A 15,371-nucleotide genomic window follows, 5' to 3' on the forward strand; every position below is an offset into this window, starting at 1 on the left:
AGAACATACTCCATCATAATCATAAAGAGTCAGCTATGGAATCTTGTCGGGGACAAATTTATTTGATTTACACCACGCTCATCAAAATCAACGGTTTTAATGTGTTCTAGTGCAAAATCGTCAATCTAACAATCTGTGCAATCGAATTAACAACTAGAGATTCCACAAGCCTCACTCTTATAAGACACAGGTAAAGGGATGTATAGCCAAGAAATCTTTGATTCATAGTAGCGTGTATATGCGTCGTAGTATACTTTTCGTTATCGTAGCACTGTTTTACAAGATTGTTAGCAGCTTTTTTTTCACTGAATATTTTTAATGAGCTATCGGAATCGAAATAATATTGTACCTGAGTAGATAGTCAGTAGTAGTACTGGTAGATTTTATTAATTTGGTTACACTGAGAAAAATAAGTATCTATATGGGACACATTTAGCGCTACTAGTTGACCTCTATCATTTTAAAATTTGGCTCCGGAACTAAGGGTGTTCAGCGGTTCTCCATATTCGTCAATTTTTGTGGCCAGAGGATTTCTCGCATTATGTGCATTACAAAACATGGAGACCAGGATACTGCGCGCCAGTCCGTTCTGTTTTAATTTATGGCAGCGAAACATGGCCATTAAGAGTAGAAGACACTCGTAAGCTACTAGTATTTGACCACAGATGCCTTAGAAATATTGCTGGCATCTGCTGGGATCACCGGGTAAGTAATAGTGAGGTTAGACGCAGGGTATTAGGGAATGATGGTAAATCAGTTGATGAGGTTATGAATCTTCATCGACTGAGATGGTTGGGCCACGTGTTACAAATGCCTGAACACCGATTACCACGTCGTGCAATGCTAACGGGTGTTAGAGATGGTTGGAAGAGAATTAGGGGCGGCCAAACCAAAACGTGGCATCAGTGCTTGAAGGCACTAACCTCTAGTCTGAGCCATGTTGGTAGATGCAGACTACTTGGTTGGGGTCCGCGTGACTTTCGTAACCGATGATTGGAGACTCTGTGTGACATAGCTCAGAATCGATCACAATGGCGTCGGTGTATACACTGTATTCCCTTAAATTAAGAGATTAAAATCGCTTCATATCTTTCTTTCTATGAACTAATTCTTTCTTCCTGTACTATATCCTTATTGCAATCTTTCTTTTATATATTACCACCTCTGAACTAACTACTTTTATTAATCCGGTTTCCATCTTGTTGTGTTAATGAGGTATGACAACTTGGACCGATGCATATATGTGCCTGGTCCTACGTTGTAGCTGACTGACTGACCATGATAATATTTATATCATTATTTTTAAAAATTTCCACTAGTAACTTATCGTTAAACAGTTTTATTATTTACCTCCCTCCAAGATATAAAAGGATTACAAACTGTTGGTATAATTGCATATAACAATCTGAGGAAGTCTGCTTAACTTCGGAAAGTCCACAAAATCTTCTAATTTAGTCTGCGGGTACAAATTTAGTAAACACCAAGGTTGAATGTGCAAGTATGACAGCTACTACAAAGCCTCGTCGAGCATCTGCCAAAGCTTGTCTCAAGGCCATATGTGGACTTACTGCTCTCCAGAACTCTGATGATAGCTCAATACCTGAAAATATTGAAAGTGAGATGTCGGACTATGTTGTCGAAAGTGGGGACAATAATATCACTACCGAAGAGAGTGATTCGAATAGTGCAGATAAAGCTGAGATATCTAACGATGCCAAACTCTCATCAGAAAATTCGTCGTCAACAGGCTCGTTTATTGATGAACCATGTCGTAAAAAATCATCAAGTAAAGCTCATCGTCCTGTTTTGAGTGACAAAGGATGTTTGAGATCTCCTTTCGTAAGATATATGAGGTCTTGTCGTGGTCATATTGATCGTGATCCCAGATCTGTAGCTCCTGCGAAATTTCTGCAGTCAATAGATTCACTAAAACATATGTTCAGTAATACGCAAAATCCATTTCTGTTTTGTCCCAGGTAATAATCGCTTAATTGTCATACTTTTTACTAGTGGATATAAGTCACAGTTTATGTGTCGGAAAAAGGCTTTATTTCCAACCTCGGGTGCGTGGGTACGATCACCTATTTAGTAAGTTACTTGTTTCCAATGAACCAACATTATAGTATCAAAAAGGATCACCTTCCAGAGCCTCCCATCAGCCCTATATATTTATCTGACGAAGTAAATACAGTTAAATTAAAACGGTTCGAATTTGACAAGGGTATGTTGCTAAACAGCTTAATAAATAGATTTTAGGTTCAAATTTAGTATATACTGGTGGAGCAGTAACTTGTTTGTCATGGTGTCCTCCTCGTCTTTCTTCACTTCTGGATTCTGAATCAATTGTAAATGAATGTTCGTTTCTTGCGACTTCTTCTATTCTAACACCAGATTCACAAACGCTTTATTCTGATAAGATGGCGAGTTGTCCTGGATTAATACAGATATGGAATTGTGGGGCTTTAGGTCTAACAGAAGTGTAAGTTTACTTTTTCATAGGAATTCATTCGATAATTTCATTGAATTAAACTTTTTTTTTATGCACATGAATAGAAAAAATATACTATGGTAATAATGCTATTAATATAAAGACATTGATTTTGAAGGTCTTCTGTTATTGCAGCAGTGTATGTATGGCGAATCTGCACAGGTACTGCAGCCAAGTTTTTATGAAAGTATTCACTGATGCGAGTGACAAACTTTCATTAAAAATCATAATAGATGTAAATCTCAATTTCCTGTCCCAATTGTTTTAGTCTTTACCACTTGTCAGTTTACTTATTTCATAAATAAATATGGATACAGGTGGGCACAAAAATAAGTACAAGCCACACAAATAATGAAACAAAGTTGTGAGAAGATAGATTGGGGGAAAGTAGTACAAACAAAAATAACTAAGAAATAGGTAGTTGAGAAGTGTATGCTTAGAGATGAAGTTCACTTAAAAGGACAACCGAGAAGATTTTTTCTCAGTTAGAGAAGTTCCTTTCACTTTTAAGAAGAATGTAAAGGAAGTACAGTAGGACAATCTTTGGCTCTGACTTTGAGTTATGTCCGACAGCGTCTTAAGTCATCGAGTTGTACCATATTTATGACACCTACCGGGAGCTTTTGTTAAACTTATACTATTATGTGAAAGATTTTAACTTTTTGGTATTTAAACTGCATACATCAGTTACACTATGAAAAGCTAAATGATAAAGGGAATTTCTCACTATTAGTGGGTCGTCTCATTTTCCAGGATTTTGGTATTAATCCATTCTTTGGTTATGTCGGATGCATTGACTTGTTTGAATAAAATAGTATAATATTGTCAATGATAACAATTTGATAGTCGTGATTGTAAGGCCGATCATCTTTAAGTATCATTCGAAGCACTTTTAAGACGAAACAGTTTGTTATCGTGTGATTGATGTTGAATACTTTTATACATTATGTGGTACAATACTCAAAAATGCAAGTATTCGTAATGATGTGAGTTTATGCTATCTTAGATGATGAAATGATATTGACTTTTCATACTTGTGGGCATACAAAAAATCAGTTATTTTACAAGATATCATTATACATCAGTTACTGTTTAGATTTCACTCAACTTTAGTTCGATAGAGTAAGAGGAACTATTTCTCAGTAGTGTACGTATGTTCATTTTCGATGTTGATCACTTTGTCTATTGGCTTCAATATCCACTCATTTTTGACTAATTCTATTCAATATTAGGTCAAGTACTTTAAACCCTGAAATTCACTTTATCATTTCACATGATTGGGGTCGAATTACTGATATGTGCTGGATACCAGTTTCACCTTTTTCGGGCATTAAAGAACTAGTGACAAAGGCTTGTTCGTATGGATCATGCATAATAACTATTCCCGAAGTAGATCGAGTTCTTGGTCATTTAATTGTTGCTTGTCAAGATGGCTTTATTCGTATATTATCTATACCAACTTGTCCAATGAATTTTGGGTTCGAGAATTCATCTGCTTCACAATTCGCTTATACACTTTCGAAAAATTGTTACCTCACACTATCCCCATCTGTGAAAGGTATCGTTTATTCGGATAATTGACTGTTATTTTAATTAGGTGTAATGTAGATGATTTATCAAAATAGAAACCGTCTTCACGGGCTTACTGATAAATATTGATTTCTGATAAAGATCATGAATCGATCAATGGTAATCTATCATTGATCGATTCATGATCTCAACAATCTCCATAATCCCATACTTATGATACCTGATAATTTAAATTTTCAAATACCGTCGAGGATTCTTTTATAACTAGGTTGTATTATGTTATTTTTCATCATCTAATCCATTTAGATGTATTGACTTTCATTAGGAATTGTATCAACTCAATAATTTGTTTTACACATTATTCCAAATCAGCAAAATCACTTATTTGTCACCTTATCAAATCCACGTAGCCTTCTTTACTGCTGATACTCAGCTAGATTATTTAAGCTGAGACGCTTTCATTTTGAGGTTGATTTATTACAGTAAAAAGACTGGATGTCGAAAAAATTAAGGACATCAGTTCGTATAGATTGGAAAGAACATTATCGGAATGCAAGAAATTCAAGTACTAAATACCATAGTGTTTAGAAACACTGACGTTGCTGGGCTGGAAAGGCCTATGTCTATTATAATGTTCAAATCCGTAACCCAACGTTTTTATTAATTTATTTGAACACATAAATATTGGTATAAGAGAGCGCCAATATATATGCGCCACACAAAACAATGAGAATTCGAAGAGAAAAAAAGAACAATAACGAACAGATTAGTGTAAGGTAGTGTAATAATAATAATAATAATAATAATAATAATAATAATAATAATAATAATAATAATGGGGGAAACGGAAAGGTACAATCAGAAGAAATCTTTCAGTTAAGGAAGAAACAACCACTTTTTACGAAGAAAGTAAAAGAAGGTTACAGCAGGATCGCCACTGGCTTTTATTCTGAGCCATATCTGATAACGTCTCTAGCCACTGTGTTGCACCATCTCTCTGACCCCAGTCAGGGAGTCGTGAAGGATCAACACAAGTCAGTCCTTTGCAGCGTTCTTTCATGCCACGACACCATGTCATATACTGACCACCTCTCCGCTTCTTCCAACCAGTCCCAGCGTCGGCAAATAATGCACGACGTGGAATTCTCTGGGACGACATTCGTAGAACATGTCCAAGCCACCGAAGTCAATGTTTCAAGATGGTGACACCGATTGCATTATCGTCTCTGTGCCCGAACACACGATGCTGAACCTCTGCATTACTAACATGGTGTTGCCACTGGATGTCAGCAATCCTCCGGAGACAACGATGATCAAACACAGAGAGTCGTCTAACATCCGAACGAAGTGAACCCTTTTTAAAGATAGGGACAACTATCGACTCATTCCATGACGTTGGCACACTCTCGAGCTCCCAGACCTTTGTAAACAACGTCGTCAATTCCTTAGTCAGAAAGTCACCACCATCTTTAAAAAGAGCCGGAGGTAAGTCGGCTGGACAAGGTGATTTGTAGTGCTTCAAGAGTTGGAGTTTCTTGAGGACTTCCGCCTCATTTGGTGGATCAGTCGTCACCGGCCATGGAGGGCAGGACAGTTCGATCGATGTTGCCGGAGCAGCAGGCCAGTTGAACTGCCCTTCGAAGAATTCTGCCCATCGTCCAAGACGTCGATGAATGTTAGTGATTGGCATCCCGTCATCCTCGCAGATTGTTCCGCTCACTTCAGACTTCTTGCTGCCAGTGGCTCGGATGAGTTGGAAGAGCCTCCGGTAGTTACCAGATGCAGCTGCTGCTTCCAGCTCATTAGCACGCTCTGACCACCAGGCTTCTCGGTCCTTACACAAGCTTTGCCCGATTTCATTACGTAACATCCTTCGTTTATGGTCAAACTCACGGTCACCCGGAGTAGACCGACGGGCTTCAATGAGTTGTAAGGAACCAGAAGAAACCCAGTGCTTATAAGCGGGACGTTTCGCAAACCCACAACTGACTGTACCCGCCATTTTCATGGCGTCATGCAATTGCAACCAATGCTCATCTATACTTTTCGGTGGAATGGTAGCCAGCCTAGAAGCTAGCTCGGTTCGATACTTACCAGCAACAGAAGTTGCAACCAGCTTGCTAACATCAATCCGTTGGTGGTGGTTACTTCGTTGTCCACTGAAAAGTAAGGTAAGATTGGCGCAGACCAAGGCATGGTCAGAGTCCAGATAGGTACTCCAAAAGGAGCGGCAGTCTTGTACACAACCACGCCAGCGGTAGCTGATCGCGATATGATCAATCTGAGTCCAGGCTTGAGATGCAGAGAGAAGACGCCAGGTGGCACATCGGCGATGACTGTGCCGGAAGTTAGTGCTAGCCAGAAACAGGTTGTGGTCTGTGCACAGTTGCAGTAGACGGTCCCCGTTATCTGTTCTGCGACCAACAAGTTCCCATCGGCCACCCAAACGATTCTCTTCTGTGCCTAGACGCCCGACCTGAGCATTCAAGTCCCCGGCTAGTACTACAATATCTGTCGAACTCACTTTCTGGAGAAGAACAGTTAACCGGTGGTAGAATTCATCCTTGATTGCATCCGGGCTGCAATCTGTCAGGGTATGGGTGGAGATGACGAAAAGACATCGTTTCTCACGCCGATTTCTTCTCACTTTGATGGAACTTTCTAATCTAACAGCACATAACTGACTGTTAATTGGGATCCAATCGATTAGTGGTGCCTCAGCTCTAGCGCTTAGTGCGACACTAACGCCAGCAAGACCAGACGAAGATGCCACAGGGTCCCCCGATAAACGCACGTAAAACAAGCTTTTTGAAGCGAAAGATGGAGAGCGAATTTGTAGTACTTCACCAGAGTCTTGAATACGGGTCTCGGATAGACAACAAACATCGATATTAAGACTTTCTAAAGACATAGCCAGTCCTATCTGTTGTTCGACCTGCATAAGTGTGAGAACGTTGAAGGCAGCCAGTTTGAATGGTGCACGTGGTTTCAGAAAAACTGCTCCAGTACTCATATTCGGTGGCAACACAATTTTCAACCGGACAGTGACTCGAGAGCGTTTAGATAGAGTCGAATTTCCACCAAAGACGAGCTGCTTTATAAGTCGAAAAATAAGTATAGACAGAGTAGGAATAAAAGAGGAAGAATAATGATGTGGTAATTAATTAATTAATTAATTAATAATTTGAACCATTTGATTGTTAGTTGAAGCAAGAAAAGTAGTTTCCATAATTATAGACAGTTCATCATTTGTGTGTGGGCGGTGATACTGCCCGGGTGCCCAGACCGAAGCAGGTAGTTGTCTTAGGGGGCCACACCCCGAGCCTTTGACCTAAAGGTCTAACCCACAAGGCAGTGGAGGATCGTGAAGAGATGCAGTCCCATGGTAGCCGGAGGCCAACGATTGGTTCATACGCCATTTATTCCCTCAGAGTACTGGGGCCCATGTGCATCATTGATTTGGGATCCGGTCAAAGCGCCGAACATTCGCTTTTCGTCCTCTCATTTTCGTAAACAACACTCCCGCCACGAGAAGTCAGTGAGTAGGACTTCCCTGGCAGAGGCTGTATACGCGTGGCCGTGTGAGAGCATTTCGAGAGGGAGGGCGAACCCACCCAGCTCTCGGCCATACCAGGGCATTTGGGGGTTACGTTATATTTAGGGGGATGCAAAAGTGACAGTGTGAATCATATAATGGCGAGATCCATTTCTGCGTTAAACACTAGAGAGTAAGACATAAAAATGAAAATTAATTTTTGGTGGATCTTTTTCACTGACAATCAAAGAAAAAATAGAATCTGAAACACCGTAGCACTTCAAGTTGCCACATTTCATATCAGCTCAATAAAGGGTGATTGGTAAGAAAGAACGTTGACACACGATATCAGTAATATTTAACAGATGAGAGAAAAAAAAGACAGTTTACAGTGAATGACATTTCGTCACGTGATGTTAATGGTTTAAAGTGAGATAAGTGGAGTCTTCGCTGTACCATAACATTTTTTCGCAGTACAAAGTTAGTAAAGGGTTTCGACTGTTGGTTTTAATTGTTTTGCAGAAGCCTACATCGTCTAGACTAATAGTTAGACACTGCTATACTTTAGTCTAGTCAGTCAGTATTTTCTTAAACTAAAGTCCAGACATCGAAAGACTTGGCAGATAGTTGCTGAATGTGCGTAACGTACGATACATATATGTATAATTTGCAGCAACGGTTTTCAAGCACTCAATAATAATATAGTAATAAGTGCTGTTGGTTAGTTAATTTGATTAACTTTGTTCGTCAGTTCATTTAACTTGTGTCAGATATGTTAATATGAATTTAATTTATGTGTACATAGAGCAGTTTGATTCCTTTAATTTCACAGAACATCCTCATTGGGTTGGTTGGCCAACGTGTACACATATTCGCCGTGAATTCCCAGATCGCCTTTTTGTTGGTTATACCACAGGTAAGAAAGTGATTCTTATGCTATATCATATTCTATTTTAGTAAATGTAATCGTCCAGCAAATTGATAAAGTATATATTTTGCCAGGCATAATAAAGATGTTTACTAGTTTAGGACGACTGATTCTGTTTTAGTATTGAAATCCATGACTTAACGGTGTGACCAAAACGTTTGAAGCCATTTAGATACCATTTCCAACTGCCTACACTTTAAGTGGGCTATGCTTTCTATAAACTTGAGAGAGCAGGCTAGTATTAACATGCTGTCTCTTTGAGACAGAGGTATTTATCAATGATTTATACTTATCACTTCCAAATATTGTATTTTAGACGAGAAATTTACTCTTGATTACTTCTTTAACCATAACTTTCCATACTTTAGTACTTTACCTTCACGAAAATCATTTCACTAAACTTTTTATATTTGGTTAATATACTCTTTGAGAGTGGTTTTTATTATCACCTGACATTAATTACAGAACTATTAACGATCAAAAAGCACTGGATAGCTATTTTATTCTATCGCGCAGATCCTCTGTACCGCACACCATAATTTACTTATGAGCTCAAATCCAAGACCTCAGTTCATAGTGTAAACGTAATAAGTAATGTAGATAGTTTGTCAGTTATATACTCCCTTGTCTTTGAAATTAAACTCTGATACTTATTTTTCTAGAATAATTTACCATCAAACTTTGTAAAGCGTATTAACAATTATTAAATAGAAAAATTGTAGTTAAGACTAAAGTTCATATGTATCAACCATTTAACTGTTAATCTTAACTTACGTTTGTGATTTACACGTGAATTATTCAGTATTCAACTGTTTAAAACTTACTATTATATTACGCTACAAGTATATGAATAAAGAATTTTTTTTCGGTAAATTGTCATAAGGTTCTGCAGTTATCAGTCCAAATTAATATTTCATAAAATCCTCACATTTGACAAACACATACATCATTCAAAAGTTACATCTAAATCTAAAAGTGTAAAATCAAATTGAATTGTTAATCCTTAAATGACCAGGATGTGATGTTAACTTGAATTAGTTAAGAAGTCAATCAAAACTGTGGGGAGAGTTAGTTCTCCTTCTCGAAATGCTCTCCCATGGCCACGTGTATACAGCCACTCACACGGAAGTCCTACTCACTGAATTGTTGCTGCGGGGGCGCTGTTTACGAAATTAAGAGAACAAAAAGCAAATGTCCAGCGCTTTAACCGGGTTGGTGGATACGGAGGGTTCACCTACGGGAGTTGGAAAAACCCTGATTCCAAATCAATGGTGCACAAGGGCCCCAGGACCCTGAAGGAACAAATGATGTATGGACCTATTGGTGGTCACTGGCTACCATGGGACTGAATCTCCTGACGTTGCTCCACTGCATTGTGGATCAGACCTTTAGGTCGAAGAGTCCGGGTGTGGTTGTCTAGGACAACCAATTGCTTCGATCTGGGCACCCGATCAGCATCACAGCCCACACAAAAATCAAGTGACTTGTGTGACGCACATGTATTTGGTGCCCCTTTGTATCAATGTTTATGTGTCCAAATAAAAAAAATAACAATTAATAATTTATATAAATATAAGTAACCCGGTGAGATATAATACTGTTACTACAAATCAAATCAAGTGTTTGATCGAAGACTACTTAGTTTATGGAGTGATATGTATTCAGTTAGAAATAGTACGTGAAATGAATATTGATTAAAATCTTCATATGTTTATGGGATCATTAATAACAATATAAATGTTTGTATATGATAACAATGATATTTGAACAAGATAAATCCAAGTTATGAAAACAGAAATGTTTTATGTACATTAGCTAGATTAGGTCGTCTTATAACTAAAATGAGTATGTGCTTATTTTGCCTGAGGTTTCCCCTGCATCACACCGAGATAAACGAAACAAATTGCCTAGACTAGTCACCCTCTTTTTTGTTGATCAATTCAACTGTTCCTATGGTGCAAGTTATATCTACCGATGTCCTAGAGCTGTATATGATAATTTTATGGGTTCCTGGTGTTGAAGAAATCCCGAATTGTTGTGACTACAGTTCGTTAGTGCACCGTAATTTTGGGTATTTCTTCAAATTTTATGAGTTCTTGGTGAAATAATTCAAATGTGACAACTTGGAAGAAAGCATTTACCATCAAAACCCTAAGCATTAGTTTTAAGACTCATCATCGTGGCTGATTCACTCATTACCTGTACTATTTATCATATCTATACCGACCTTTTGAATTATCTTTTTATATTCAGGTTATGTAGGCTATTACAATTTAAGTAGTCTTAATGATTTGGTTTATTCGCCTCAGTATAATCATTTAGCTCCAGTGAAAATGTCACGTCTAACAAGCAGTCCAATCACAGCATTGTCTCTCCACCCTCTTAATGGGAAAATGTTGTATATACAAGGTAAGTACATGTATCATTATTATTATTATAACCACATTTAGTAATTTAACTTTTAATCCCATGTCTAGTTAATTTTACCAAACGAATTGAGTTTTAGATATAATAAATTTTGTTAGTTGAAGGCCATAGATGAGAGGTTTTTAAAACTATCATAACAACGTAAATACTTCCACTTTTTACTATCCTCTAAATGTTCAACAGTCAGTTAATCATCATCATCAGCGTTGAGCCTGGAACAGGTGTGTGTTTGTCCAGGTTGCTGTACAACATCAATATAACGAAAGAATATCAAAATGGATCGAAATAATGTAGTAGCTATGATAATTAGATATACGGAACATAGGAAATAAGGTTCTAAAAGTTAGTAAAATGATTATGTATTAAGTAACGTAGGAATTCAAGATCTAGAGGAAGACATACAGTAAATGCATCTGCTTTGTTGTGAAAAATTCTGAGCCATGTCATCTATAACCTTCAACCACTGATTACCATTATCACACAGACTCGAACCTGGTAATCCACATCTGCCAATATAGCTCAAAACGAACAGTCTATGATAGTCAAATGTTGAACATATTATTATTTATTTCTCTTTCTTTCATTCCTTTTTTTAAATCTACGATATTTTTTCTTCTTTTAACTTTTGTTTCGTTTTTGTTATCAATTCTAACCGCTTGAATCTAATAACTTTTTTAATTGGTTTTACGTTATTGTATTTTTATTTTCATTAGGTTATTTATTACATCTTTTAGTGAAACTTAAATTTAATCTTACAAATTATACTTAGAATCTACAGAACGACGTTTATTTTGATTTATTCTGTTGATGAGAAAACTTCAGAAAGTAATTCCAATAATGATTGTCTCATCATAGTAGAAGTTAAAAATGAACTATTTCTAGTTGTTTGATCTTTTGAAATATATAAATTATTGAAATTGTTCAACGATTAACCCCAAGTAAAAATAAGCAATTTTAGTTGTATCTGTTTGTATCAATCAGTATGTTTAACTGACACTGGAATTTTTTTTATCAACTTTTACCACTAACATGTGTACTCTTTTTCGTAATTCATTGTTTTATCTATAAAACTTGGTCATCTCTGCTCTTACGTCAGTCTCTGACCACCTTTATGTATTACATGTCGTCTGATCTAACGAAAAGTTTTGTAAATGTTTAACCAAATGATTAAGTGTGACAATAGGCTACATACAACCCTCCCTAAAGATACTGTGGATATTAGCTTGTCTTTTATTGCTACAAAAATCTATAGATTCCTACAGATTTCCACGAGAAAAATTTAATTAGAATTAAGGTAGATGTTTCCCTCATTTTTATAAAATCTATGAATTATAGTATAAATGTTCCTTAGGTAGCGTTTGGATACATATTAGTATTAAGTTTATTTTGTCGGAGTAGTTTTCAAATTAAGATATTTACTGTTATCAAATAATTGGAAATACGTTTATTTAAACCGGAATTTTCTGAAGTTTATGTGTAGCTCGTGTTAATGAGTCACAAAGAAGGATCAATGATAGATCCTGGTTTCTATCTTTAGATGCTTCTAACTACCTAATAACCTTGATCTCATAAATCCAATGTAATCTTATTTGATGTCCAAAAACTCGTATAGATTTTTGTTTCCATTCATATACATTAGGGTTTAAACATCAACTCTGACGTTAAACATTTATCCAACTTTCACATCATACTTTTGTACATGTTATTGTTATTTGTTATTATTTAGGCTTAGAACGTATCGGTGGTGTCTGGGATTTGAATGACTCTGTATGTTTCACTTCCGAGTCAGCTGAAATCAGTTGGAATCCAGTACGTGGTTTTATGGGACGTGAAGGAATGTGGATTTGTAATGGTGAATTTTTAGTTGGTTCACGTGAAACGTGGTTTACTTCGACATCATGTAAAAACACTCAATTTCCCAAGTGGTCTGCATTACTTGATACTATGGATAACTGTATTGGTCAGTATTTACCTGCTGAACCAACTGATGGTTGTAGCCATTTAATACCATTAGGAATCCAGTCACTCACGGTAAGAAAACCTCATTTTGGAAATGCCTGATGACATAAAATAAATATAATCTTGTATAAATGACTGATTTCATTCATTTGTCTCAGGATTTATAATTCATCACTAACAATTACTCAGTCGGTCAAACACAAAACGCTCAATTGTAATTTCAAGCCTACACGCATTAATGCCTGTTACCCAACTTACACCTTAACATGTTATGATACTTCCAGATAAAAATTTTAACTTCAAGTTTAGTTTTGAGGAGTTTTTGAAATAAAAAAAATCTCAAGCAACCGTTTTCTAATATTTTATTATATACTATTAAATCGTTCGGAAATTAGGATCAAAACTGCTAAAAATCGCCTCTGAACTGGTTTCTTGTACAGCTTCTACAAAGTATAAACTCAACCTAAGTTATAAGAAATAAGCAAATTAAGATGTCGATCAATTCACTCATGATTATTTACCATAGCGTAGAGGAAGCTGCTTAATTGTTATCATTTATAGCTATAAATCTTTAATAATGCAAAGTGTGATTTACAATCAGACTGATGGTAAGCAGTATATTACAACAATTAGTTAAATGGTTGTATAAAGCACGTCTTTGAAATGATAGTTTTAAATTATTTACAGGAATCAATGTCTCAAGGTCTTCGGACTTCCACTTTGATGTCGATGATTTTATATCCTATATATATACACCAATGATACAGTTTTTTAACTTCACAATCTTTCACTTGATTTTGTAATGGATATTAGATATCTGGTCTGCTTTATTCTTCATTCCCTTATTGTGTTTATGGAAGCAGTTTTAGTAATTCATAATGTACAAGACTATTACTTCTACTCATGTTGTAAGTCCTTGTGTACGGACTATTTGTGTGATGGTGGTAAACGTTCGATGGAAAACTCCAAAGTTAAAAATCATGACGTGTTAAAAATAAATGTATGTTAAATAGGCGTTTGATGCAATAAGTTTTATATAGTTCAGTAAGATTTCTAACTTTTGGTTCTAACGATATAATTCTTTTGATCATATAGATGGATAGTAGTACTTTTGAAGTAGACTACTGTGATTAGTGTTTTTAACTTGTGAACACAGGTCATTCAATCAAGACAGACTCTGCGTTCAAAGTCATCTACAAGGTAAGTAGAAGTCTTCTTAAGACAATTAGGCTGCATCTTCTCTGCATTACCGAAGCAATAGCCATATATCTGGAAAAACCAGAATTGTGTGTGCAAAAGAGACTGGTACAACCTCTTCTTCTACCATGGTCTTAATGTATTAAGAAATTTTCTCTCTTTTTCATACTCTTGTTCCTTTACTGCTTCACCTTCCATCTTCCCCTTAAATCTTCTACCCCCAACTGGTTTGTTTTTATTTCCACGGTCATTCCGATTACATTTCATCTCTGTTTCAACATTTTATTTTATCATGCTGAGCCATCCTTTCCCAATGATAATTTCCCTATATATCTTTTAATAGATTGTAAATTGCTTTATAAATTACTTTCATCATCATGTTTATTCATTGCTTATATGTACTTATGGAATTAAAACTTTAAAATTTATGTATTTATACGATTATTCAGCTTGATAATAAACTCGTTAAAAATCAATCTCTTCGCTGAACTTCATGTTTTCAATGTCTAAATAGGAATTATCTATCTACTCAGAGAATTATTAAAAATCCGAAATCATGGGATAGTAGTTTCAGAAGGAAAAATAAAAAAGGATATCAGTCAAATAGTGCACAAAGTGAACTATCAGGTTGATGAACGAGGAGGATTTGTGATGTTAACAGTTTTGAAATGACAATTGCTTTGTGGTAACCATGTATGCAGAAAAAGAGATCTTAAAACGTCTGGAAGAATATTTGAGTGTCATTTATTCACAAACGACAAATTATTTTCATTTGAAGATGGTCACATGAATTTTGTGATCGAAATTATGAGAGTTTTCTCTCCCTGTTAAAACATATTTTCATCAAAAACAGAAAGCTGGAGAGTTCAGTGTAATGTAAACTTTTTGATTGGAAACCATCCTCCTTAATGTAAATCTGTAGCATAGCTAGGATGGTGGTTGTTCGAGGAAACCTTATCGTTCTCAATTTAAATCTCTCTGGTAGTATAACTTCATCCTTGTATTGTCATCTTAATGCATAAGATTAACATTTTAGGGATAGCAGGTTTTATTTTATTCCCGTTCAACCAGCGTTCATGATATTATACGGTCTTGAAAAAAAGCATTTCACCAGTTCACCCGGACTAAATTGTTGTGACGGGTGAGTTCAACCGTCAAGTAGAGTGAAAGCTGACAGTCGAAAATTAGATCCAGAACCTGAGTTTTCTGTGTTGCGAAACTTAACATTTAACCATTGAACCTCCATTCATTGATTTGCACTTTTCGACTTCATTCAAGTCATGTACTGTAGCGCAAATGATAATGTA

The 15,371-nt window shown here is 36.2% G+C and overlaps 1 protein-coding gene across 1 annotated transcript in view; it reads left to right on the plus strand.

Annotated features, from left to right (window-relative positions):
* The window catches only part of MS3_00001661 (uncharacterized protein), a 50,748-nt gene that overhangs the window by 10,306 nt on the left and 25,071 nt on the right, over positions 1-15,371 (plus strand). The window contains exons 2-9 of the mRNA XM_051209133.1: positions 1,362-1,976; positions 2,011-2,088; positions 2,124-2,221; positions 2,257-2,479; positions 3,721-4,046; positions 8,386-8,469; positions 10,735-10,890; positions 12,635-12,939. Of these exons, the coding sequence (XP_051074562.1) occupies positions 1,501-1,976; positions 2,011-2,088; positions 2,124-2,221; positions 2,257-2,479; positions 3,721-4,046; positions 8,386-8,469; positions 10,735-10,890; positions 12,635-12,939 (1,746 nt within the window). The 5' untranslated portion in view covers positions 1,362-1,500. The remainder of the gene's footprint in view (positions 1-1,361; positions 1,977-2,010; positions 2,089-2,123; positions 2,222-2,256; positions 2,480-3,720; positions 4,047-8,385; positions 8,470-10,734; positions 10,891-12,634; positions 12,940-15,371) is intronic.

Source organism: Schistosoma haematobium, chromosome 1, assembly GCF_000699445.3.
Source record: "Schistosoma haematobium chromosome 1, whole genome shotgun sequence".
Lineage (NCBI taxonomy): Eukaryota > Metazoa > Platyhelminthes > Trematoda > Strigeidida > Schistosomatidae > Schistosoma > Schistosoma haematobium.